At 44.0% G+C, this 27,727-nt stretch overlaps 2 protein-coding genes across 9 annotated transcripts in view; one reads left to right on the forward strand and one right to left on the reverse strand.

Annotated features, from left to right (window-relative positions):
• The window catches only part of LOC147026552 (uncharacterized), a 199,110-nt gene that overhangs the window by 81,781 nt on the left and 89,602 nt on the right, over window positions 1–27,727 (forward strand). For 2 of the 7 annotated variants that reach the window (XM_085882082.1, XM_085882083.1), the window contains exon 3: window positions 9,121–13,476. The exons of 3 other annotated variants lie outside the window; for them this stretch is intronic. In XM_085882082.1, the coding sequence (XP_085738208.1) occupies window positions 10,435–11,580 (1,146 nt within the window). In that variant the 5' untranslated portion in view covers window positions 9,121–10,434 and the 3' untranslated portion in view covers window positions 11,581–13,476. Of the gene's footprint in view, window positions 1–7,436; window positions 13,477–27,727 lie in introns of those variants that run through there. 2 more of the 7 variants (XM_085882080.1, XM_085882081.1) reach the window with 1 other exon arrangement.
• Window positions 21,937–27,646, reverse strand: RPL35A (ribosomal protein L35a). 2 transcript variants are annotated; one of them, XM_085882085.1, is made up of 5 exons: window positions 27,543–27,646; window positions 27,318–27,349; window positions 27,029–27,181; window positions 23,693–23,837; window positions 21,937–22,199 (listed from the first exon to the last, which is right to left on the reverse strand). In XM_085882085.1, exons 2-5 carry the CDS (start codon window positions 27,326–27,328, stop codon window positions 22,176–22,178), a joined length of 333 nt encoding a protein of 110 aa, XP_085738211.1. In that variant the 5' UTR covers window positions 27,329–27,349; window positions 27,543–27,646; the 3' UTR covers window positions 21,937–22,175. The 2 variants fall into 2 exon arrangements, with proteins under 2 accessions (XP_085738211.1, XP_085738210.1); XM_085882084.1 differs by having other exon boundaries at window positions 27,456–27,569.

Raw genomic sequence — 27,727 nt, forward strand, 5'->3', positions numbered from 1 at the left:
TCTCGGATCAGGGGAGATTCACGCCCCCTTTCCTCCTTCCAATGGGCGAGCGCGGCTCCGCCCCCGAGGTCATCCTGATCCAGATATTTGCATATTGTTTTCTCCTGCCGGCCTATAAAACGGCGAGCGCAAGGCGAATCGTGGCAGAGTGAGTCGAGTCATCGGGGTGGCAGAGAGTCGAGTCGGGTGGAGAGTGAGTCGAGGAGAGAGTCGAATCGGGGAGAGCGAGTCGAGTCGGGGGGGAAGTGAATCGAGTCATCGGTGTGGCAGACGGTCGAGTCGGGGGCAGAGTGAGTCGAGTCATCGGTGTGGCAGGGAGTCGAGTCGGGTGGCGAAGTGATCGGTGTGTCTTCGAGTTGGGTTCTGGAGTCGGCTGAGAAGAGTTTCGGGAAGAGGCAAAGGAGCTCGGGTCCGAGGCGAGAAGGACGGCGGTCGGCGACGAGGTCGCGGTGTGGGATCGCTCGTCGCGGGACCCAAGCCAGCCAGCCATTCTCCTCCCCCAGGGCATCAACAATTCCCCCTTTCCGCCGCGCAGAGATAGTGCAAAAGGGGGGCCCCGTTCCCACCCCACTCCAAACGTCGTGCCAACGAGACCCGCCAAGGAGCACGGAGTCGGGGCACAGCCACGCGGCCACATCTGCGGCTCGTCCGCCAACGCGTCACGAAGACGCGGGTAGGACCCCCCCCCCCGGTCTCGCGGGCCTGGCCGCTCCTTCAGGTCACGCGCACAATTGGCCTACAGGCCTGTCTGCCCCCTTGTCTATGAGGGTGGCTTCTTTCCTTTACGTTTGAGGAAATGTGTGTTGGCGCCGTCTGTAAAGTAGAACTGTATAAGTGTTGCCTTGTGTGCGCATAGTCGGTAGTAACTCTGCGTCGTTGTTGCTTTTGTTTTTATTGCTATATGTGCATTTTGACTGTTTGGCTGTATATGTGTGCTTTCCATCGCGTAATAAATCGCGTAATAAATGTGCTTTCTGTGAACTGTTTTCCCGTTTTGCTTCGTCTTTTCTTTATTGACCCTCCATCCTGCTTCACGTAAAGGGTTCGTAGTGGGCTTGATACGCCCGGTAATTAATCGGAACCGTCGAGGCCGATGATAACACCGCTCGGTTATCACTGTAGCATGGAACGGACCGCTTAAGCGGTTCGTGTCCGGAGTCGACCTGCGGTGAGGTACGATCGCCCAGTTTACCATCCGCGTGGGTACTTAGGTAGATCGAGTTTGGCGAACAACCCTATCCTACGCGGGTGGCCAATTGGCACGATTGTGGTGAGATCGAAAGGCTCACCCGTGACTGGCTCCGGGCGATAGTTCCCGGAGGGTCACAACTGAATTGTCCGTCCGGTGGGCGACGTGGTCGCTATTCGAGTGACGCGGCCGTTCGCACGCCAGCGGGCGCGAATTCGCAACAATATGTATCCACAAGTCTGGAGATGGCGATGGTTCACGAGCGGTATTTGACGATGTAGATTGTTTCAGAAGTCAAGGATGAGACAGTGATAATTGTTGACCAAGTTATAAAAATGATCAACATGATGTGGTACGGGTGACGGGTTATTCGCTGCCAAATGTCGAAAACCCGGTTTCGTTCAACAACTTTCAAAATTTGACCTTTGCATAACCTTTAAAGGTCCCAAAACAATGTTGTGGACATTAAAATAAGGAAACAGGATACGTGCTATAGCTTATTGGAGTTAGTTCGTCGAAGAAGGTCGAAAACCGGTTCGATTCCCACAACTTTGAAAATTTGACCTTTGTAAACCTTCAAGGTCAAAGGTCAAGGATTATGACCTTTGGTGCAAAACTTCCTCGGGAACATTCCAGGAACAATATAACGTCATAGAGGCTATATGGCATTTCGCACTCCTCGGATTATCCATACTTTGATGAAATCAGCGTAAAAACAAACTTGAAGGGGGCGCCACGGGCAAGGTGTTCGAGATAGAGCAAAATGGTTTTAAGACTTTAGGTGGGGAATGACCTCAAGATTATGCATAAAAAATATTGTCATCCTAGCTCTCAAAGTTTGGGCGGTCATATGATTTTTGTCAAAATTCGCAATTTTCTTAGTTTTTGACCTTGTGACCTTGACCTTGGGACGAAAATGAAAAATCCAGCTCCGTGGGGCTATGCAGGTGCCATTGGGCTAACCAAATACCGAAACCCCTGCCAGATTTGACAAACCCCCTCAGAGAAGATGTAGCTTGAAATCGGCTACCCCCAAAAAACACGTTTTTTGGCGTGGCTCCGCCCATAATGGGCGCAGCATGCCCATTCTCAGGAAAACACAACTAGATCATGATATAAAACCCCCACCCAAAATTTATCAGGATCGGATCAAAACCCACGAAGCTATGCTCGGGACAGACAGACAGACACACACACCCATAACGAATATAGTGGTCGCTTATTGACTCTATTGGTTCACGAGTCAGTAAGTGACCACTATATTCGTTATTGGTGTGTCTGTCTGTCTGTCTGTCTGTCTGTTGGGTCGTCGGATCTCGTCGAAAAAAAAAATAATTCAGAATTTTTTTTTTTGAAATTTGTTCTATCCTTATTATCAGTATTTAAAATGGCGATTTCAGTTAATACAATGGCGATTTCGATGAAACTTGGTTGGTAGGTTCATACCATGACCTAGTTGTGTGCAAATGAGAACCGTTGCCATGGACACCACCGTTGCTTAGCAACGGGACTGAATTTTTTTTAAAATCATAAAAAATTTATTGTTTCGAAAATCAAAAATCAGGCCACGAGCGACTGCGGGCATTACATTCAGCCATATTGTCAAAAATATGCAGCCGGATCCTATGAAAACTGTCAGAGAAGATAGACTTTAAATCATTGGTTCCCAACCTTTTTTCTGTCATCTCCCCCTGCACCCAATTCAACCATCCAGATTTCCCCCTTCATGTGTATGAGAGAAAGAACAGTTAAAACACACTGAGACTATTTACTAATTTATTTTTCAAATGCACTAACACAGCTAACATTAAATTGTATTGAATAAGAACACAGCATTTTAGTGTGACTTCTGGCATTGTTTGCCGTTCACGAGTCCTTCAATGTCTGGGGGAGTTATGGAGAGCGCACAGCGAAGATCCGCCTCCACCTCCAACTTGTTGCGTGCCTTTGTTTTGAGGCGTACCATTGCCGAAAATCCTGTCTCACACAGGTAGGTGGAAGAAAACTGGACCAATATCCGCAGAGCATTGGTCGCAAGAAGCGGGTAGGTTCCTTGGACTTGGGTCCAAAACTCTTCCAGTTCCATATTCTGGAAGGCATCCTTCGCTGTAGAGTCGTTTTTCAAGTTCAGGAACTCTTCCTGCCACGCTTCTGGCACATCATCAACGTTCCTCTGAAATGGGTCTCTGATAAGCTTGTTCTCGTTGCTCTCGTTTGTGATCCCCGGGAAGTAATACTTGAATTCTTCCTCCAAGCCTTCGAGGTGTTGTTTGATATCCTCGGCTATCAGGATCAGGCAGACCATCCTCCATATCCTCCACACATTCGTTCAGAGCGAGGAATGAGGAAAAACTTCCACTCCCCGCTCTTTTCTTCCACAGTTCCAGTTTAGCCACGAAAGCTCTGATCTTGTCCGACTGAAAAAGAATGTTGGTCCCTTTGCCCTGCAGTTTCCTGTTGAGCTCGTTCAATGCACTGAAAATATCAGACAAGTAGGACAGCCGCACACGGAAAAACTCACCCTTCAACGCCTCCAGAGGCACAACATTCTCTTGGGCCCGATGGAAGGCTAACACCTCATCAAACAATTCCAGGACTCGCTGCAACGTGTTTCCCTTTGAGAGCCACCTCACCTGAGTATGAAACAGCAACAATTCGTGGTCGGCTTCCATGCCTTCACAGAGCCGACGGAACAGCCGAGTGTTCAGAGCGGAACCCTTGATAAAGTTGACGACTTTGATGACAGTCTCGAGATGCTGCTTGAAGTTCTTGGGGAGAGTTCTCGAAGCAAGCGCCTCTTTGTGGATCAGACAGTGTGTCTTCCACTGCTGGATTCTTTTGCTTGACGAGCGTGACGAACCCCGATCGAGAGCCGAGCATGGCTGGGGCACCATCCGTGCACACTCCAACCAGAGACTCCCAGCTGATGTTGCTGTCTTCGAAAAAGTCATTGATAAGGTCCATCACATCCTGAGCTTTGGTCGTGGTCTGGAGAGGTTTGCAGAAGAGGAATTCTTCTGCAATTCCTTTTTCAGTGGTATAACGAACAAAGACCAACAGCTGGGACAGATTCGCAACATCTGTCGATTCGTCGAGTTGAATCGAAAAAAACTGTGACCCTCGAACCTTCTGAACAACTTGGTTCTTGATGCTCTCAGCCATATCATTGATCCGTGACCGAATGGTGTTGTTTGAAAGGGAAATCTGGGTCATCTTGTTGTGGGCAGCCTCACCAAGGACCAACTTCACGCACTGCAGCATACAGGGCTTCACCAATGTTTCACCAATTGTGTGTGGTTTCTTCTCCCTCGCAATCTTGTACGAGACTTCGTATGACACTTTCACAATAGCGTCCGTTTGCTGACGAAAGTTCCAGTTGAGTCCAGTCTCATCTTCTTCAGATAATTTTGTTTCAGCTTGAAGTATTCACGATCCTTGTTCTGTAGTTCGGGATGGCATCCTTGAAGGTGTTGCTTCATCTGGAATGGCTTCATGCTACCATTCCCCAAGGTCTTTGTGCAGATAACACATTGTGGCAGATGTTCCCTGTTATTCACAACGAACGTAAAACCGAAGTCTAGATATGCTTCTGAATATATCCGTTTTTTCGACATGATCACTTGCGGACCTGAAAAGAACAAGAGAGATCATATTAAGACATGTAATAGAAAAGAACAAACTAAAAAAGAAGAAAGAAAATAAAACATAAGAATGAAAGCGGGTAAAGTTCAGGAAACGGGTACTCCTGAGAAGAGAAGAACAGAAGGCTATTACTGGAAATTATTTTCTAATTATTTTCTGATAATTTCCAGAATTTTAATTCCAGACTAGAATTTCCCCCTGAAACACCCAAATTTCCCCCCTGGGGGAAATTTCCCCCCCCCCCCGGTTGGGAACCCGTGCTTTAAATGAACCCTGGTCGAAAACAATAAAAAAACGAAGTTCGTTATATCTCAGAGACTATGAGTCAGATATACATGAAACTGGTATGGTAGGTTCATGGTATGTCCTCGTTATGTGTGAGAAAGAACCGTTGCTATGGACCCCTCCGTTGCCGAGCAACGGCCGAAAAATCTATAAAAATGGGGGTATTTTAACGAAAAAAACAATCTGCAGCATTAACCCTTGAAGCAAGAATCATGAATTTTCTTATGCTTAATCCTCAGGTCATTCCCCATCAAACGGGCCCATCGCGTCAGGTTCGATTGGGTAGTCGACTCCCCATGTCCGCCTACCGGCTTGTTTGTCTGTCCCGGGCATAGCTCCGTGGGTTTTCATCCGATCCTGATAAAATTTTGGTGGGAGGTTTATATCATGATCGAGTTGTGTTTTCCTGAGAATGGGCATGGTGCGCCCATTATGGGCAGAGCCACGCCAAAAAAACGTGTTTTTATGGGGTAGCCGATTTCAATTTGCATCTTCTCCAAGGGGATTTGTCGAATCTGGCAGAGGTTTCGGTATTTGGTTAGCCCAATGGCACCTGCATAGCCCCACAGAGCTCGATTTTTCATTTTCGTCCCAAGGTCAAGGTTACAAGGTCACGAACTTAGAAAATTGTGAATTTTCACATATAAATCCATCTTCTCCGAGGGGGTTTGTTGAATCTGGCAGAGGTTTCGGTATTTGGGTAGCCCAATGGCACCTGTATAGCCCCACGGAGCTCGATTTTTCATTTTCGTCCCAAGGTCACGAACTTTGAAAATTGCAAATTTTGATATAAAAATCATACGACTGCCCAAACTTTGAGAGCGAGGATGACAATATTTTTTATGCATAATCTTGAGGTCATTCCCCACCTAAAGTCTTGAAACCATTTTGCTCTATCTCGAACACCTTGCCCGTGGCGCCCCCTTCAAGTTTGTTTTTACGCTGATTTCATCAAAGTATGGATAATCCGAGGAGTGCGAAATGCCATATAGCCTCTATGACATTATATTGTTCCTGGAATGTTCCCGAGGAAGTTTTGCACCAAAGGTCATAATCCTTGACCTTTGACCTTGAAGGTTTACAAAGGTCAAATTTTCAAAGTTGTGGGAATCGAACTTGGTTTTCGACCTTCTTGGACGAACTAACTCCAATAAGCTATAGCATGTATCCTGTTTCCTTATTTTAATGTCCACAACATTGTTTTGTGACCTTTAAAGGTTATGCAACGGTCAAATTTTGAAAGTTGTTGAACGAAACCGGGTTTTCGACATTTTGCAGCTCATAACCTGTCACTCGTACCACATCATGTTGATCATTTTTATAACTTGGTCAAAAATTATCACATTGTCTCATCCTTGACTTCTGAAACAATCTACATCATCAAATACCGCTCGTGAACCATTGCCGTCTCCAGACTTGTATATATGTATATTTTTTAACCTTAAAAAATCTTCTCTAAAATAGCTGAAAAGATCAAGGCGAAACTTTACACATATGACTGCCTATCCACGAAGAACAAAAGTCACACATATGACATCAAAGGTCACATGGTTTGGCAGCCATATTGGATTTACCTGAAAACCTACAAAAATACACCACTCAAAAGAAGTCCTGGTGAAGGTTTGCAATCTCTGAGTGCTCTTTTTCTTGTTCCTTTATTTGATTTCATTCACGCAGGTGTTTTTGCCTTCTCAGGTGACATACAGGATGACCAACAAGCACCTTTTGAGGAATTGGTTTTTAAAAGATCTTTCTTAATTTGTTTCTGTTGTTGGGCATTTTAATAAAAAGTTAAAAATAGACGTGTTTGCAAACTCTCAGGACGGAAAAACTGGGGATTTGGAAGGCAGTTGGCTTCGAGGGGGTTAACAGGGGTAGAAAAGATCATGGTTTTGGATGGGGCATGATCTGAGATGGTGATGAACAGCTGCCTTGAAGACCTGGAGGGAAGAATGAGATTGAAGTCATTCGGTTCCTGTCACTCAGTTGACATTCCGGGTTATAAATCCACATGTTTTGAGTTGTCCGTCGTTTCCTCATGCCCAGGTTGTTATTCATGTTGAAGTACCTGAGCCTGCACTTGACCTTGTAATGCCAAATATTGTAAGGAATGTGCCTGCATGTGATGCCTACTCTCATTGGGAATTGTGGAAGATGGTCTGCACATGATCTTGTAAGGAATGTTCCAGTTGTGAGCCCTGCTTGTATATAAATAAATAATTGTCTTTTACACAAACAATGATTACCATTGTGATTTGTCGCTTTTCGGGGCACCGGCCATGATGAAACAATCCAGCTTTGGGATGTAATTGTTTCACAGGGGCGAAGTCGACAACTACACGCACTTGCCTGGCCGAGGGGGATGGGCCGGGGGAGTTTGTGCACGAGGGATTTATTGCAGCCAAGGCATGCCTGTCATTCCGCCATCATCTTGCATACCCTTGCGCTGTCCCGGCAACTGTGTAATCCTGATGGTGGCCATGCCCTAGCCTGGGTCGATGCAGCCTGTGACTTGAAAGTGAACTGATGGATTGAGCAAGTTGTGGCGAATTAACTTGCAAGCAGTACATGCTGACTTTGGGATCTGCTTGGGGTCTGACCCATGTGTTCGAGGTATAAGCACATCTCACCTGCTACTGCAAAACACCACGTGTGCTTCTCTGCGCACAACGGAGCTGTGCATTTCCACTAGCTGTTTGTGATGGAACACAGTGCCTTTGTATATATTATCAAACAAATGGTATGCTAATGCTTATACAATATGCAATTAATTGCATCAAAATGAGTAATGACTGACAATTGGAATGGCTGTGGAGAAATAACTTTTGTATTTGTAAGTAGGAGTAATTTACTTAACACATTTTAATGCCTTTTTGTACATTTTATCTCGGTATGCTTGATGTTGCAAAATTATTTGTCGCCCATGTGTGGTGTGCTTGGAACACCGTTTATTGTTGAAACGATACGTAATTGCTGTATTGTTGGCCAGAGCTTGGCCACCATGCCATTGGCAGTGCACAGGTGAACCGATACAGTGTTACAAGTTTTAAAGAAAACAAAGGTTTTCAATTTTTATTTTGAAATGTGACATCTTCACCTGCGACTTGGAACTCAGGTTTGGGTTGAAAGGCATTGCTTTGTCTGACCTGGTTAATTGATTTCGCAGCCTTTGACCGGTCTGCTTGCATCACCCCCTTAACCTCCATCCATACATTTTTTTTAACCTCTTTTTATTTTATCACAGTATTTTTACCTTTGTTTGCATTGTAATAAGACCAACGGTGATTCCCATCGATAAATCTGTCAAAGCTCAATCTTTCATTGGTCCACCTGTCTCTGCATATCGAGTGTGTGACAGTTTGTGATGCCTCTTGTATCAATCGCATCCTTGTTGTTGTTGGAGGTGACAGTTTAGGATCTGTGCTTTGGGTGTGAGGTTGCACCTTTTGCTGGAAATGTTTGTTTATATCCGATGACGGATGACCGACCGAGCCATGTTGTGCACACACCTCTTGGGATGAGAACTTGTTTTGGAAATCCTCTGTTGGTGAAATTAAGCCATTTTAGTTACTTTGGTGTCATCTGTAATGTTGATGGGTTTTTGTGACACACCTTTGTTGAAGGGTGATACTCCCAACCTGTGAAATGTGACTTAAAATTTGTTTGTTTTTTTGCACTTCCCATTGCAACTTTAAAGGGACCGTAAATATCAGGCACAGTAAATTGATGGCTTGTGGGCTTTTGCACCTGTAATGGTTATTCTGCATATGTCAACCACTAAGATTAATGGCACTTTCACTTTGCTGTTTCACTACCCAGACACGTTTTCTCTGCTCCTTTGAAATTCGGCTTCATTGCACTTGAGCCATGTTTGTCGAACATGCTGTGAAAGTTAAAAAAAAATATTATTATTATTTTTGATCCGACAGAGTAATTAAAGCTGTACACTGCTTTTATAATGTGAAAAAGGTGCCTTGTTTTGCAACCTCCATCTCAACACACAGATTCAAGTTGACCTGTATAAGTCTTCCAGAATGAAAAGAAAATGGTGAGCTGTTTACCTTTTTCCATTTTCTACATTTACGTTCCCTTACCAGAAACGTTCCTTCTCTTATTCCCATCATTCAGCAAGCACCTTTGGTTAGCCAGGTACTCATCTAGTTTGACATATTTTGCTGTGAATCTATGCAGATATACATTTAGCCATATTCAATTTGAAGCTGGTTATTATTTGTTTTGCAATTAAAATAGAACATTTGGGGATTTCCATTGCTGTTTTGAATTGTCCTTTTGCAGTTTGCCTTCATTGACCTTTCTCCTGTGATGTAGTCCCCCCCCCCCCACCTCCACACATGCACATACCAACACCCCACCTTAACTTTGCTGCTAATGCACTGACACAGTGAGATTCATTTAGTTTGCATTTTAAAAAAACAACATTTTAAACACTTATTTGTGTTCCTTCAATTCAATTTATCATTGCCTGATGCATGTTACATTAAACTACCTAAGCCAGTTACCATGGTACCTGCTACATAACAGTGGAGGTCACTTTCAAGTTTGCATGAATGAATAAACTGACTGACCTAAAACGCTTGTCTGTGTTATTTATATGAATCGATACAAGTTTAAAACCAGAGAAATATGGCAAACTGTTGCGTGCATCTCGTGGTCATCAATTTGTGCATTTGGGTGAACTGAAAGCCTTGTGTACCTGCGCTCAGATAAAGTACAATATCATCCGATGACACAAGTAAGCTTTGCAATTCTTTTGCGAGTTGTGAACTTGTTTTACCGACTCAAACCTCTGACATCCATGACAGCATGTTTGATTGTTGAATTAACAAGACAAACTGCTCATTATGAAAGTTCTGAAATCTAAAAAGAATACAGAGCTGTCTTCGTATTTCCAGCCATCTTCAAATTAAGGTGATGTTGAAAATCGTAAGGATATCTTTTCGACCAAGGATAACACTGGAGAACAAATTTTTTCTTATTTTCTGTTGCATGAGATTTTTCAACTTATTCTATGTATTTTTTCAACGCTGATTTCAAATCTGAAATCGGTTTTCCTCCACATGCTCTAGTTTTCATACAATTTGAAACTTGCAATTTTCACAAAAAAGGACACCCATTGCTATTTGCATTCGGGATAACTTGAGAACAAGGGGTGCGATTTCAGACTTTAGTGAAATATACGATGCCGAAACTGCTAAATAACTATAGACCGTATTCGTTTTGCTTCTAACGATTTGCTCACTATTTATTTGACATCAATTTTCCTTGTCTTTATTGATATATATATATTCTTTAACTTTATGTTTTTCTTTGTTTCAGATCTGATCATGGCTTCTTCAATAAGACATAAATGTGGAAATAATCCTGATGCATTCTGTTATGTATGTGGCTGCAACACACTACTTCGTCAAAAGCGCAATATAACATTGTTTGTAAGGCGTGCCTATAAAGCCTTTGTTGATGTTCCCCTTGGCGACCAAGACAAGAAATGGGCTCCTCATATTGTATGTCATAATTGTGAGGAAATGCTTCGTGAATGGACAAAAGGAAAACGAAAGGGTCTGCCTTTTGGAGTTCCCATGGTTTGGCGAGAATCCAAGGACCACGTAACTGACTGCTATTTTTGCCTGGTCAACACAAAGGGTGTCGGCAAGAAAAACCGGCAAAATATCTCCTATCCCTGTATTCCCTCAGCAATTCGACCTACTTCACACTCTGAGGAACTCCCTGTTCCAGTCTTTAATGGTTTTGTCTTTTCTGAAGATGAAGGAAGTGAACATGATCAGCAAGAGCACGAAGATCGTAATGACGGGCTTCAAGAAATGGTTTCAGAATCTGAAGCCTCCTCATCTGATACCAAACAGTCATCAGCCCCTCAGCAGTTTAGCCAACCGGAATTGAATGACTTGGTGCATGATTTGGGGCTCTCCGACAAAGCAGCTGAGGTATTAGCCTCCAGGCTACAAGAAAAAAATCGACTTGACCACTCTGTAAATGTTTCATATTTCCGAAAGTGGGACCAGATCTTTGTCGCCTTTTTCTTAGAAGACAAGCAGTTTGTTTACTGCCACGATATCCCAGGTTTGCTCAGGCAATTAGGTGTTACTTCGTATAATCCAACAGAATGGCGATTATTTCTGGATACCTCGAAGCGCAGCCTCAAGTGTATTCTCTTGCACAATGGCAATGTTTATGGAGCGGTTCCAGTTGGTCACTCAGTGCATTTGCGAGAAGAACATAATGACATAAAAATGGTCATTGACTTACTCAAATATCACGAGCACAACTGGATCATTGGTGTGGAGCTGAAAATGGTCAACAGAAAGGCTTCACAAAGTTTCCATGCCATCTCTGCATGTGGGACAGCCGAGCTCGAGAGAAACACTGGATCCAGAGGGAGTGGCCCATCCGTGAAACTCTGGAAGCAGGCATGCCAAACCTTGTGAATGACCCAATCGTCAGCCGAGAGATCATTTTTCCCCCACTCCATATCAAGCTCGGCTTGATGAAACAGTTCGTGAAGGCATTGAGTACTGATGGTGAATGTTTTCAACATATAGTTTCTGCTTTTCCTGCTTTGTCTTTCGAGAATATCAAAGCAGGTGTGTTCGATTGACCTCAAATTCGTGCCCTTGTGCGTGATGAGGAATTTGTAAGGAAGATGAATGACAAGGAGAAGACAGCGTGGCTGTCTTTCGTCGCAGTTATACAAAACTTTATTGGTAACAAAAAAGCAGATAATTATGAGTTTCTGGTTACGAGAATGCTGTGGCTTTTCACGATCTTGGGTGCAACATGAGTGTCAAGCTCCATTTCCTGAATAGTCACCTTGATCAATTCCCTCAGAACCTTGGGGCTGTAAGTGAGGAACAGGGAGAGCGCTTCCATCAGGACCTCATGATGATGGAAGAGCGCTAACAAGCGCGATGGGACAAAAATATGATGGCAGACTACTGCTGGAGCATCAAACGAGAATGGCATGTGGACGTCCACAAACGCAAGAGCTACAAGCGCAAATTCTTGTCTGAATAGGACCTATTTGAACGTTGCATTCCATCCTTATCAATTGTTCTGAATCACCCTATTGTCTTTATGTCGAAATATGTTAATTTAAATTTGCTTTTAATTCAAATTGTAACTTACCAAATAAATGTTGAATTGCAAATAGTCCGGGAGCCAACCGATCAAAATAAAAAAAAAATTGCCCGGTCTGCTATAAAATTTTTGTGTTGATTTTCATAAAGAGACACCCTTTGAGTATATGAAAACCAATGTTGGCAATGGTGAAACTCTTGCGCAACAACACAGTCAACACTTTTGCGAGCCCCCTCTGATAACAAAATGTTGGCAAAAGCGAAGATGTAGGATGGGGGTAGGGGTAATTCATATTGTCCTAAAATCATAACCACTAAACCTATATACACAAATGACCCCTCATATTAAAGAGGAGTTCATTTCCTATATCACAATTGGTGTAGATTTAACCTACCTTCAATTGACAAGGTTATATGTCAAACAACAAAAGATTTATGTAACTCAGAAATGCTTGACTATCAATGGGGTCAGGAACAAGAACATACTTTTACATGCCATGGTTTTAAGGAAGATAAAATTAGAAATGGATTAACACAATATTGTGACATGAAACATCCTCTTCAGAGGAAGAGTCACTCTCTGAAACAACTCCACCACATGAACCTCTCTGACCAAGGCATATGCATGTCACTCAGCAAGGCACAGCAGCCTTTTTGCATGAACATCGTTTCAGACATTTGGATAATTTGCACATGCAAGACACCGTTTTGTCTATGTTTGGCTTGGCTGGCTTAGACATGAGAATTGGGACCAGTTTTCCATTGATAAGGGTTCTGCCAAATGTTGTGGCTGGGGGAAGTGCTCAGTCACTGAGATGTGCACGTCTATACAGAAGCAATTGATACAATGCTCTTAAAACAAGGAAGTAAAACGCATCTTCTGTTGCTGGCAGTGACCTAAGGTCTAATTTTGAAGAGACAAACATATGCTGCCTGAGGGTATCCAAACAGCTGAACCCTTTTTGGCCATGCAGAGCAGTCCAGTATACTCTGGCCTCATCAATGACACATTCTGTTGCTGCCATTTCACTATCTCTTCCAAAATCAACAAGGTGGGGAAGGTTTCCTATCAGTCCCAGAGAAACCTGTGCCGCTCTTCTTTTCACAGGAACACAGGCATCATCCCAACTGACTGGAAGAGGGGCCTTGTTGTCCCTCTCTGGAAAGGGAAGGGTGATCGCCAAGACTGCAAAAACTACCGAGGGGTGACGCTGCTCTCAGTGCCGGGCAAGGTCTTTGCTCGGATAATTCTTGATAGGGTTTGCCACCATCTGCTTGAGCACCAGCGTCCAGAGCAGTCAGGCTTTACACCAAAGAGGTCAACGATTGACCGTATCCTTGCACTTCGTGTCCTCACCGAACACAGACGAGAGTTTCGGCAGGGGCTGCTTGCAGCCTATGTTGATCTCTGTAAAGCGTTCGATTCAGTGAATCGGGATGTCCTCTGGAGGATTCTTGGTCTTCGTGGGGTGCCACCGAAACTGATCGATCTGATGTCTGAACTCTACTCTGGTACTGAGAGTGCTGTGAAGTGTGGTGGTACCATCTCTGACTTATTTCCAGTTGTTACTGGAGTTCGTCAGGGATGTGTACTTGCCCCCACACTTTTCAGCACTTGTATGGACTGGATTCTAGGGAGGATGTCGGAGAGATCAAGTTGCGGTGCATCGTTTGGCAATGTCAAGATCTCAGACCTTGATTTTGCAGATGATGCAGTCATCTTTGCGGAGACTTTAGACATCCTCTTGGGGGCCCTCGAGGTGCTGAATGAGGAGTCGGAGCCGTTGGGATTACGGATTTCTTGGGTCAAAACTAAGATCCAGGCTTTCGGTGACATCTTGGATGCTGCTGTCCTGTCTGTGTCTGTTTGTGGTGAGGATGTTGAGGTCGTGGAGAGATTCACTTACCTTGGCAGTGATATTCATGTCTCCGCAGGTTGTGAGCCGGAGGTCAATAGACGTCTGGGTCGGGCCTGGGGAGTCATGGATTCACTGGATCATGGGGTGTGGCGCTGCCGGTACCTGTGCGGGAGGACGAAAGTCTGAGTCTTCAGGTCCTTGGTACTTCCAGTCTTGCTCTATGGGTGCGAGACTTGGACTTTGACCAAGGATCTGAGACGGAGACTTAATTCCTTTGGTACCAGGTCTCTTCGGAGAATCCTTGGCTATCGCTGGTCGGATTTTGTGTCCAACGAGCGGTTGCTGAGAGAGACTCGGATGAGATTTGTTACCTGCATAGTCCGTGAGCGTCAGCTGCGGCTGTATGGACATGTGGCTCGTTTTCCTGACGCTGATCCTGCTCACCAGATTCTCTCAGCGAGGGAGTCTCATGAGTGGGAGGCCAGTGGGCCGACCACGTGCCTCATGGTTGCAGCAGGTTGACCATCATCTCAAGGAGATGGGGATGGGCCTGGCATCTGCCTGGGGGATGGCCAGACGGAGGCCCCTGGAGTACCGGCGGAAAGTGGACGCAGCGACGCGCTGTTCTGGCACATGCTCCCATACCTGACCTGACCTCTTCTTTTCCCCTTCTGAATGGGTAGCTCACTGTGTCACATCCACACAACACATATGTGCACAGAAGTGTAGCTGCGACATCAAGAGGATTTTCTGGTACTTCTTGCTCAACACTTCTACCAGCTCATGAATAGGTAGGTATTGATTCTGCCGTTGTATCCAGAGTTCTTGCAATGTGTTCAAGCAGCAGAAGTGATATATACACAGCATAATTATGTCTGTATCTGTTGCATGCACAACAGCTCGATGGTGATCAAGATATTCCACACAATACGCAAGATGAGCAATAATCCTTGTGTCTGCCTCTTCATGTTCTTCACAAGGTAAGTCCAGAACTGAACTTGATGCTGATGTGATGGAAAGAGTGTGACCTTTGTTTTCCATCATACTACCAAGAATGATGGTCACTCCATCCGGAATAGCTTCAGGACTCTCACAAAGGGAAGTGCCAATGAAGTTCTGAAGATTTCCTTTATTTCTTGGATTCTTCATGAATAAATTCCAGTCCGGAATTTCTAGACTCTTGGATGGTGAGAATTGTCTTGCCTGGTCTGTCTGGTTTCTCCTCTGCTGCTCATCACCCTTCAAAGTATGGCTATCATCAAAATCATACTGATCACCAATGATGTTGACACAGTTGCACATTTCAGGTTTCAACTGCAGGATACACCTGCTTGCGAAGATACAGCTGGGGAAGTTCACCAAATGTTTTCGCACCCATTTTTTGGTATTTATTTACAAATGCCATTGTGTCTACCAGATAAACTGTGTATCGGTCACTCTGTGGTAATGATGGCAGCTGTAAAACAACATCCTGCTCAGCTTCAGCAATTAGCACTGCCACGAAATCAGACTCGTTGCCTTTGCGCATTACAACCCCCTGTGCTAAGCGTGGATCAACCTCAAACAGGGATGATGGATAGTCTGTCCACTCATGGGAAAATGCAATCTGTCTTGTGACTGGGTCGGCATCTCGATAGAAACACAGCACACGTGTAGTTGCAGTCTCATCTTGATAGATCCTGATTAAACTCTGTTTCCTTGATGGTTTTGATTTCTTCTGTGAGGAGAAAGTTACCAGCTTCAGTGGTTCAATCTTAATAGAGACCACCTCTTCTGCTTTCATAATGGCTTCCATGCCCTTAGCTTGAGCATGGACCAAGTCTTTTGAAGCAGCCTTCTCACTAGTTGCTCTATTGAGCAGAACCACTTGGTTGTTACACTGGAATGGGTTTATCATCTGCTGGCATATCACTTTCTTGATCTCCTCAACATGCATATGTTCTTCTGTTGCCTGCTTCTGTGTTTCTCCATGATGAGTAGATTCCTGTTGGCCTAGATTAGCCATAGACTTTATGTTCTCTGATACAGCTGTGAGAAATGGTGCTGTTTTCACATATTTATCTCGAGCGGCTGGTGCCTGAGATATGCGTTTGAACAGAGATGTCTTCCCTTCATTGTTGTATGTCTGCTCCAGGGCCATGTCACTCCAAACACCATTGAATTTTCCTTTGGAAGAGTGAACTGTGAAGTACCCAACCTGGATCCAGCAAACCTTAACCGAACTGTGTTCAATAGAGTAAGAGGATTTTGGGGGTAGGGGTAACTTTGGTTGACAAAAATGTTAATTTTCTCTTTAAAAATTGATAGAACTCAATCAAATTTGCTGTTTTAATTAGCCATGGATACCATGTTCATATCACATTAAGAGAAATTAGTATTCTAATGCAGCATCTGCCTATGATAAGAAAAGTTCTAAAGGCCATCTTCAAAAAACGTTATTTTTAAGGCATTTTTCACAAAATTATGTACTTTTACGAGGTTTACTTTCACAAAGGCAATTTTTTTTTGTCATTTTACAATGCACTGATTGAATTCTTACATTTAGTTCACATTTATTTTTCATGAATGTGATTTTTTTTAGAAATTTTATTGACAATTGCTGTTTTATCAAATTTTTCAAATCTTCCTCAAACAAAAACGGCCGCCAAAATTTTTCGCAAGAGCTTATGAATTGCCAACATTGGTTTTCATGAACTGCAAACATATATCTAAACATCCTGGGGGTGTAAAATTTTATAGCAGAGGCTGTAAGGTCCAACCCTAAAACAGCCTCGTACACAGGTTGGCTCCCGGACTAAAAATGTATGTTTAATATAAATTTGCTTTTAATACAAATTGTAACTTACCAAATAAATGTTGATAATGGTGGATTGTAAAAAATCTAGAGGTTACAGAGAGAAACTAACTTCAGATTTGAATTCAGCACACTCAAATTAGGTAAGATCAAGTGCTGGTATCAATGCAGCAAAAACTTTGTTCCCCAGTGGAATTCATGCATAATTAAGTTTGTCTTTCAACATACGTATTTGTAACACTTGTTAATGATGTTAATCAACAACATACGAACCGGACATGGGGCCACCGCTCACAATTAACTTTGTGGTAACAACCACAAACGCCAACCAGTTAACCATGAGTTCATGTCCACCATCTAATTTTCTGTTTAACTTGAGGTCATGTGGCTTCCTGAATGGGGAGCGTGCCCTCCGCGTTGCACCAATCTTTTCTTGATTAGATCTTAAGTAGGGCAGCCGAGCGTTTACCGGTGGTGCCCGCGGACTGACAGGTTAATTAGTTTGGGAATTACCTCCCAGTCTATCTAGGTTCGGACAATGCTGGATCAATGGAAGGAAAGGACAAGCACGGAGAGGTTGAAACGTAAACAAGAAATTTATTAATAAATATAAACTGAAGAACTTTTTATTTCCTTGTGGTGTAAATGGATGAATTCAAATCTATCAACGTCGTCTCAAACAAAAAGAATTCAACAGGCATTTAGAGAAAAATAGACAAAGAGCAGTTGCTCATCAATATGCCTTACTTCACAATTAAACACGAGACAAGGGTACCCAGCAGATCATTCGGGGGGAAAGAAATCCGGTCTCGGCTTACCAAAGCAGAAGTCGTCGTGCGTCCAATAAAATATCCCAAAATGTGTGAGCATGCCTTGATTCACTGCCAGCGCCCTGCCTCGCCGTGCACCCACTCGCAAACAAGCTCGAACACCAATCAACGTCACGTCGTCACCCCCAAGAACCAGGGACGCCAAGCAAAACCAGCAGGAACAGTCCAACCATCAGGAGCCATAAATGGGCAGCTGAAAGGAGCTGTCAGCAACTGTCAGGTTGACGGTCCCCCCGTCATTTTTATAGGCGACCGGTGTGGGCAGAGCCTCAAGCAGACTTTCGCCAAATTCAGCTTGCCTATTGGTGCATCGTTGCACGTTACCTCCAACCATCAATCTCGTGATCATCCCTTCCTTACCAGAGCGGGACGCAACCCCCAATCAACACAGGCCTGGCCCACGACGCCACGTTTGGGGCGCTGGACGGGCGCCATTTGCCGGAATTGCCGAGCGAAAACGTGGAGCACTCACAATATGTCAACGGCGGCCATCGTGTCCCCATTCGGCCTGACATGAGCACGAGCCAACCAGCGTCCATGAAGTTGCCGAATGGGGTGTCGGGCGTCAATGGAAAGAAGTGGATGTCAACGTCGGTGAAAGAGAGGTGGGTGTCGAACTTTAATGGAAGAGAGGTGGGTGAGGTAAATGATCCACAGCTATATTTGATCGTCAGAATGAATGAAATGTGAAAAACCCATGGTATATTTTTAATGAAATATCCTGCACATCCAAAGTGTCCTGATGGAAAGGGGGTAGAATGAGTTTACATTGGGCTAACGGCTATCTCGTGTGCATGAATGTGTCATAAAGAGGAAGAGGCCATCCCTTAAGAAAGGGAATCTGTTCTTTTCCCTTCTCCAACACAAAGAGTTAGAATCCCACCAGACAAAGGGGATGGGTCTATTCTGGATATGCATTTATGGAAATAACTGTCTGATGACCTGAATGTTGTGTGCATTAGTCAGATCGATTATGGATTATGGAAATAGCATGACATTGGAAGAAAAACATGAAGCACATCAAGGAATGTTGTATAATTTGTCTTTGATAGGAAATCCAAGCTTGAGAGAAAAAGTTGATCGGTTCCTCGTGAAGAAGATAAGTGCTAAATTGAGACTTGGACTTGGTTATCAAAAAAAACCTATTAAGCTGTGATGATGTCTTTAAGATTGAAGAGCAATTAGCTGATGAATTACAGAAACCAATAATCACAAAGTTTAAAAGAAGGAAGGTTTATTCCAAAGAAGTTAATTATATCTGGTCTGCTGACTAGATTGAACTCAGTAATGATAAGGGGTAAAAGTATGTTTGTATTACATCTATTAGGGTAAGTTGTGAGTCTCACGGCAAAAACATGAGAGTTGACAGGTGTGTGCAATTGCATAAATTCCTGAAAAAAAAAAAAAAAATTTAAAGTCTTCTTCTCCAGACCCAACAGTTAGAATGCTACCAAATTTGGGTTACAACATTAGGCCAGGGCCGAGAAAAGCTGCAGATTCAGTGATCCTATTTCCCCCCCCCTCCCCATTGCTTCGAGAGATATTACCATACTGTGTATGTGTACAAAATATATATATATATATATATATATATATATATATATATATATATATATATATATATATATATATATATATATACAGATACATATATAAAGATGCATATGAGTCAAAATTTGCTAATGCGTTACATTGCCTTCATGGAATTCGGTACGTTATAATTTGCCTCTTTTGGATACCTCTGCCCAGTGTCGAATATTCTATTCCCACTACGTAGTTACATATCGTAGGACACGTCCGTAATAAAGTGCGCGGCATCGAAATTCATCGTTAGTCCGATTTTACATATCTTTTTCCAAAAATCGTTGATTCCAATGCACTAGTTTTGTGATGTCCGCGTAGAACGCATTTGCATACCCCTTGGAGCCGTACTCGCATACGTCTATTGGAATATTAATCGCCTTCCCCCCAGAGAACATGTTCAGAATCCTTTGTTCTGCAACAAGTTTCGCCGGAAAGATCGAATTGCACGTACGGAGCGATGTTTCTTCGGTTCACGTGCGTAATATGTGTCCGTCAAAGTTTCACGGGGGAGCATAAATGATGATAAGCTTTACTATTTAGCTGCATTGCAATAAAGATATCAATTATATGTATTGCATCGTAATTGTAGTATACAGATCTGCATGAATTGCCTCTATTGATGGCCGATTGTGCAAAACAACGTCCGACGAAGCTGATGATGCAGGTCTGTCAATTTCTTACACACGTGAAAGTGGTCTGCGGGTCATGTGAACGAGGTACAACAGAAGTGATGACGCTATAAACGTGTGCCTAGTGGCACTGCACAAACAACACGTAATTGTTTTCCGATGAAGAAGCCCGTAATGGCCATGATAGCTCTGCTATTACATGAAAAACGGCATTTTATCCCCTCATATTTCGGTCAAACCTGATGCACGTTAACCCCACTTTTTTGGCAAACATTCTATATTTTCTTCGTTTTCCAGTGACTGGAAGCGTTTATAATGAGTGAAACCCAAAAATGTGGTCTCAAATGATTCCAGAAGTGACGAATTGAGTGGAATTATTTGAATATGATTTTTCTGACCAGCTGTCACGCTTTTGTAACGCATTCGCGAATTTCGACTCATATACATACATATATTAGAATTGTGTGCTCCTTCCATGTCACTAAAGGGTTCCAGCTATCGTAGAATAATAAATCTTACCGTTGGAACCGTGACATTAAGCTCCAATTCTTACTTCTTCAAAGCTGGAAAGGAAGCTTTTAAAACGGGCATGTTTAAGGTTAAACGTACACTAATTTTTGTTCCAAGTGAATTGATTAGATTTCATTTTTAGTATTTTACGACAGCATGAGCTGCGAAAACTCAGTCTCTCCTTAATGACGCACATGCACACACCTTTTAATAACAGATGCTAAACACCAAAGCAATAAGCATAAATGACCTTTTCGATGCCCAACAAAATCCTTTGCAGACAACTCCACGTCGTGCCGTTTCGCACCGGATTGGCAGAAAGGCAACTGCTTCTCTGTAGACTTGTGAAGGGTTTGAGATGCTGGTGACATAGGACACATCATTCAATCCTGGCAAATCTCACATTCACCTTCTCTCTCTCCTGAAAGCTATCCCCAGATTTGGTATCTTCCATCATGCCAATCCTTGTCTTAACTTCTTATGATATACAAGGCTTTTACCGACAGCTGTGCAGTCTGTTCTCCCCACTTTACGTCTCTCATTCCTTGGTATTATGGAATTTAAAGCTCCCAAAGTTGGCATGTCCTACAAAAAAAAAAAAACTAAAACAAGACCTGCTCTTCCTTCTCCTGACGAGGTGGTGGCCTGTTTTTCCCCACTGCCTCCTCTGATCTTGCTCTCTCTTGTGTCACCTCCATGGCATACAGACATTCCCCTTTTCCCTTCCAAAATGTCAGCTTATTGCCCCTCATATTTACTCCCCTTTTTGAACTGCTTTTCCTCTTCAACTCCAGTGTTTCAATTCAGTTTGCTGCTTTCTCATATCAATCTTTCATCCTGACATATTGACTCTTGCAGATTCGATATCAACCAAATAGTCTTTGGAATAAAGTCAAACCCATTAGTATATTTTATCAACCGAAGCACATTTTTTCAATGTCCGAGTTAAACACTTGACATTTACTTGTTGCATAATTTGTCCATGTCTATGAACATGGAGATGAGAGTGCAGGATTAGCCTTCTCAATATGACTACATATTTGGATTCAACACCAGGAAAGTTAACATTTGATCTCTGTCAAATTCCCACTCGTGACATTGGACATTCCAGTGTGGTACAACAGCGCATCGGCAACATGTTTATATAATTTCACTCTTGAGCATTGAACAATTCCCACAACGCTTGTTATCCACACACCGACCAGTTGTAAAATAAAACTAGAGTAATTCGACTGCGCGCAGTCAACGGGTATGCCTCCGCTCTTCCGCACAAACACTTGAGTATTGACATATTTGACCCTCGACCTTTATCATATCTGGCCCAAAATCTAATCAGTTAATTGCCCTGTCGAACTTTACCTTTTTACCAAGTTTGATGAAATTCTACAATTTGCTTCTTGAGTTATCGCGTAAACGAAAATCCGGACGGACGAACAGACAACCTGGAAACATAATGCGGAAACATACACAAAAATGAAAAAAAAAAAAAACGAAAGTGCATATTTCAGTTTTACTCACTTGTTTATTTCCCAATCAGAAAAGTGCCTCGGGCACTAAAGGGTTAACGATTTGAAATGCATGGTGAACAAAGGCCAAATGAGCAATTATTCACAATGCATTACAATCCCCATTCACAATGCATTGTAGCGGGAATGTCAGAGATGATCATCAACCTGGAACAACGAGCAGTCAAGCCATGGTAGTTTATTGGCGTGGTAAAACAAGATGTACAAATTTGCTTCTACACTCTTGAAGGGTACATCATCTGCAAAGGAAGGATTGAGCAAGTCAAATGACAGCAGCAAAGACTACCGAATAATGGAAATAACCAATATTATATTTATAGGTAAAATAAGTGATAAAGGTAAAAGCAAATACATTTGAATCAAAATCAAAGTTTGGATGTTTAGCATTCTCATGTGATCCTTCTTCTTTCATAAGAAGCACAAGGTTACAAGGTAGCATCAGTGGCTGAGGGCACGTCTGTGCCACTGACACAATGCCCTCTGCTGGTTCGGGCAGGAATTTGTAATATGTTAAGGGTGCCGGTGATAGCTCGCCTACTCTTCGTGAAGGACACCGTGGTATATAGCTTTAACATCCAATGAATGCCAGCAGACGCATCCCATTTAACGACCATCCGAGTGACGGCACACACATTGATGAACCACCCCACCTGTGAAGCACCGGGATGAGAGTTTATAGCTGAGGAGGAATTTGAACCCAGGCGAGAGAGCTTCGAAGTGAGTGTGCGTACCTCTAGGCCATCCTGCCATTCACCATGTGAACCACTTGCTCATCATGTGACAAACCCAGGTACAAATCTGTTATTATACAACAAGTCCATTTCATAATCTTGTCCAAATGTCCTTGTAATTAAATGTTAAAGTACACTGATGCCTTTTATTGAATTTGCCCATCACATGATTTTATGTTCGAGTTCTCGTGTGCATGAATGTCAAATGAGCCTCAACATGTCAAAAGAAGAATAAATTGTGGGCCTATGTACAACCACCAACTCTTAACAAGTTTAGATGTCGTACACAGAATGCACCTTTATAAATGGTTCAAATGATTGGCAGGAAAAATTGAAGCCGATTCATGGTTTTCATTGACATCGGGCATTCTGTTCCGGAACGGTGATGTAAATGTCTCTTAAACAGTGAAACATACATCTTCATCCATTGATGGGGCTCTCAAGCCAAACTCGAGTCATCACAAATGTGATATAGTACTACTGGACTGTCATATAACAGAATTCATTTCACAAAGATAAAGGTTCCTAATCATGGGTTAACCTACATTCCTTACCTCAATCAAACATCGAAACACTGTTACACAAAGGCAGAGTTTCTGAAAAAGCTTCCACAAACATCGACTAAAGCTCCACTCAAATCCATCCCAATTCCCTGCCATGTACTGCAGTCTAAACCATGGGATATAGAGTCCAAAAATAGGGCTCAAAAGTCATGGCTGGTTTCTAACCACAGACCTGGAATACAGCATCTTAATCGAAGTGGATCCAAATATCAATGCACAAAATATGAGGTCTTAAAAGCATCGGTTTACCTCTAATCAGCTTTGAATACTTGTAAGCTGTAAATTAAGAAAAATGAATGAGGGGTGGAAGAAAAGGTGAGTGGTGGAGCAGGAGGGTGGGTGGGGGGAGTGCTGATAAATCAGCTTCAGAGTGGGCAGAACAGACCCAGGCAATCCACAAGACCAGAGCATGATGAGGAAAGGGCAGAAGATGCTCACCACACGGATACGATGGCCCATCGCTTTGGACGGCAAGTTGCTTGTGAACTTGGCTCGTACAATGCCGCTGTTGCCATGTGAGCGTGTAACTTTGCCCCAGATCACACGAGTCTTGGTTGGCTTGCTGGCTCGCTTCGCAGTTTTCCTGAAATTCAGAGCGAGTCAAAGAGAACAAAAATATTTCTTCACGTGAAGGAGAATGGTCCTGCAAAAAACAGAAACTCAGCCCCGAGTTTATTCCTTTATAACTTAGTTTCCAGCCATTGACACATACACTCTTCCCAGAGTTTCACGAAACATTTTAAATCCAAGTCCAGAGACAAGCATCAACCAGTGAATCAGTCAGGTCAGCATCAGGTCAGTCATTTGACTACAAGTCAGGTCAGGTTTAGGAGTATGCAGCTTGTCGCTGCATCCACTTTCCGCTGGTACTCCAAGGGCCTCCATCTGGCCATCCCTCAGGCAGATGCCTGGCCCATCCCCGTCTCCTTGAGTTGCCGATCAACCTGCTGCAACCACGAGGAACGTGGTCGGCCCATTGGCCTTCTCCACTCACGAGACTCCCTCGCTGAGAGAATCTGGTGAGCAGGATTAGCATCAGGAAAACAGTCACATGTCCATACAGCCGCTGATGACGCTCACGGACGATGCAGGTAACAAATCTCATTTGAGTCTCTCTCAGCAACAGTTCGTTGGACACAAGGTTCGACCAGCGATAGCCAAGGATTCTCCAAAGAGACCTGGTACCAAAGGAATCAAGTCTCCATCTCAGATCCCTGGTCAGAGTCCAAGTCTCACATCCATAGAGCAAGCTGGAAGCATCAAGGACCTGAAGACTCAGACTTCCGTCCTCCTGCAGAGGTACCGGTAGCACCACACCCCATGATCCAATGAATCCACCACTTCCCAGGCCCGAGCCAGACTATTGACCTCTGGCTCACAGCCAGCAGAGACATGAATATCACTGCCAAGGTAAGTGACTCTCCGTGACCTCAACATCCTCACCACAAACAGGTACAGAGAGGATATCAGCATCCAATATGTCAATGAAAGCCTGGATCTGAGTTTTGACCCAGAAACCCATAATCCCAGCGGCTCCAACTCCTCATTCAACACCTCGAGGGCCCCAAAAAGATGACTGCGTCATCTGCGAAATCAAGGTCAGAGATCTTGACATTCCCAAACGATGCACTGCAGCTTGATCTCTCAGACATTTTCCCCAGAATCCAGTCCAGACAAGCACTGAAAAGTGTGGGGGTCAGTACACACCACCCCTGACAAGCTTCAATAACAAATGGACACTAGAAGGGCACTCAGTGGAGCACATACTTCCACCACGTAATGCCTGATCCACGAGAACATATCGGGCCAAATACATTTTAGAAATACCATGCTATATAATCGTTTTTGCCCTATCTCTCAATGGTGAAGCATCACAGAAATTTTTGTTTAATCATCGGATCCAGATCGGGATCTTCACCAAAATCCAATCAGTTCGTCCTTGTCACACACTCAACCTGTCCACCAAATTTCATCCGGATTCGTTCACAACTTTTTGAGATATCCTGCAAACACAGACAAACAGAATGGGGTGAAAACATAACCTCCTTCACCTTCGGTGGCGAAGGTAATAAGTCTGAGATGGTATCACCAAATCTCACAGCACTCAGTGCCAGAGTATAGTTCATACATCATATCGATCAGTTTTTGTGGCACCCCACGAAGACCAAGAATCCTCCAGAGGGCATCCCGATTCACTGAATCAAGTGCTTTATGGAAATCAACATCAGCTGCAAGCAGCCCTTGCTGAAACTCTCGTCTGCGTTCCTTGAGTACCCGAAGATCAAGAATATGGCCAATCGTTGACCTCTTTGGTGTAAAGCCTGACTGCTCTGGACGCTGGTGCTCAAGCAGATGGTGGCGAACCCGATCAAGAATTATCCGAGCAAAGACCTTGCCCGGCACTGAGAGCAGCGTCACCCCTCCGTAGTTGTTTCAGTCTTGGCGATTACCCTTCCCTTTACAGAGAGGGACAACAAGGCCCCTGTTCCAGTCAGTTGGGATGATGCCTGTGTTCTCGGCAGAGCACAGAACTGTATTTAACGACATGAGTGTAGCATTTCCACCAGACTTGAGAAGTTCAGCATGGATGCCACAGATCCCTGGAACTTTACCCCGTTTCAACCGGTTCACCGCAGCCCGCGTTTCCACAAACGAAGGTGGACCACAATTGATTTGAGGGTCAATTGGGATTGTAACACCCCTGACGTCCAACTCGACAGCTGGTGGATCAGCCTGTTGCAGCCACTCAAAGTATCCGGCCCAGCGGGCCTTCACTTCAGACTCCTCTGCCAAGAGCCCACCACCCTCCACGCTAACTGCAGTACACCGAGGGATGGGCTTGGAGGAACGCAATGCGAGAATTCCCCTGTAAGCAGGATGAGAATCCCTTGACCACAGGTGATGCTCTACCCCCTCACAGATTCCTCGCACATAGGCCTCTGTCCACCCCAAGTGCATGTACAGTTTTACGCCTCAACTCCCTGAGCAGTCATCGGACTCCAAGTCATCCAGGCTACAAGTCAGTTGTGATGAGTTTCTTCATGCCTTTTATTCATGACTACAGTATTTTGTTGATTTTTTTTTCCCAGCAGGAGTATCTTTTTTTAAATGCAAAAACGACTTGAGTTGGTGTCGAGCAGACAGACATGCAGTGGAAGACTAATGTAAGGACCAGATAAAATTGGTCCGCACTGAAAGGAAAATGGCACTTCACGTTCTTTTCAACATCAATGAACATGACCCTCAACATTTTGCTTAGACTGTGAACGTGCGCCTGTCTGTCCGTCTGTGCCAACTTGTGCCCGCCTGTCTGTGCCAACTTGCGCCCGCCTGTCTGTGCCAACTTGCGCCCGCCCGTCTGCCCGTCCATGCCAACTTGTGCCCGCACCAAGTTGTGCCTGCCCGTCTGTACCAACTTGTGCCTGTCTGTGCCAACTTGCGCCCGCCTGTGCCAACCTGTCTGTGCCAACTTGCGCCTGTCTATCTGCACCAAAGTGCGCTCGTCCGCACACACCTGTTCAATTATGGTTTGTTTCGTTACTGCACATATGTTTCTCCAATCATTACATCATTTTTGGGGTTATGCTTTGTTAACAACAACAACAAAAAAAATTGTTGGTTACTTTTTCTTCCCGCCAAATTCCCTTTAGTTTCCCCAATGTATTTCGCTTTGTTAACGTTTGATACATTCATTTCGGGGCACACCGTGTGTACTCTTAAAATGAATCAACCAATCCAACACGCCGCCGCTCCAAGCATCGTGGTCATCCTTACTTTTTGGCTTTGTAGACGTACGCGCATCGCTTCCCCATGTAGAACTCGGTTTCCTTGCGCGTGTAAACGCCTTCAATCTTGAGCAGAGCCGTGTTCTCATGCTGGTTACGGAGACCTCGCTTGTAACCGGTAAATATCGCTTTACTCCACAGTCTACGGAACACAGGGTCAGCGAAGCGAGTTACGCGACAACTCGCGGAGGATTAAAAACACAAAGCGACATTGTAAATTACGGGCGCAATTCTTTCATCTCGACACTCAATCCGAGAGCAACAGCACGTCTCCTCACCTGCCGGGCATCCTGTCTCAGAGCGCGGGTACCTGGAACACACACACACACAGCCGAAGTTTAAATCCACCGAACAGCGTCGCCATCCCGGACCAACAGCCGCAAAGACTGCGTCTTGAGCAATTCCCATGTGTATACCAATGGATTGAGAAGTATCTTTCCAAGAGAAAACGTCTAATTCGATCAAAAACAGGAGCAATGCCAAATCACACACAAGCAACCAACCTCAACGAGAGCGGAAAAGGCCTCGCGCAGTGCACGCCGGTAGGAAATGGGATTTTTTTGTTGTTGTTGTTGTTTTTTTGTTTGTTTTACTTCCTTCCCCTCAATTCCATTTATTTATTTATTTTCCAATCTTCATCAATTCGATGGCGCTGAAATTTTATTGGGGGAATGTAATTTAATTCATT

Source organism: Eptatretus burgeri, chromosome 5, assembly GCF_056783735.1.
Source record: "Eptatretus burgeri isolate ZD-2024b chromosome 5, Ebu_testis_v1, whole genome shotgun sequence".
In the NCBI taxonomy this organism is placed as follows: domain Eukaryota; kingdom Metazoa; phylum Chordata; class Myxini; order Myxiniformes; family Myxinidae; genus Eptatretus; species Eptatretus burgeri.

Coding starts and splice junctions, on each gene's coding strand:
- RPL35A (XM_085882085.1), bottom strand. Junction 23,838..27,028: donor TACGTCTACAAAGCCAAAAA/GTAAGGATGACC, acceptor TCTGAATTTCAG/GAAAACTGCGAAGCGAGCCA. Junction 22,200..23,692: donor TGGGCCATCGTATCCGTGTG/GTGAGCATCTTC, acceptor CTTCCTTTGCAG/ATGATGTACCCTTCAAGAGT.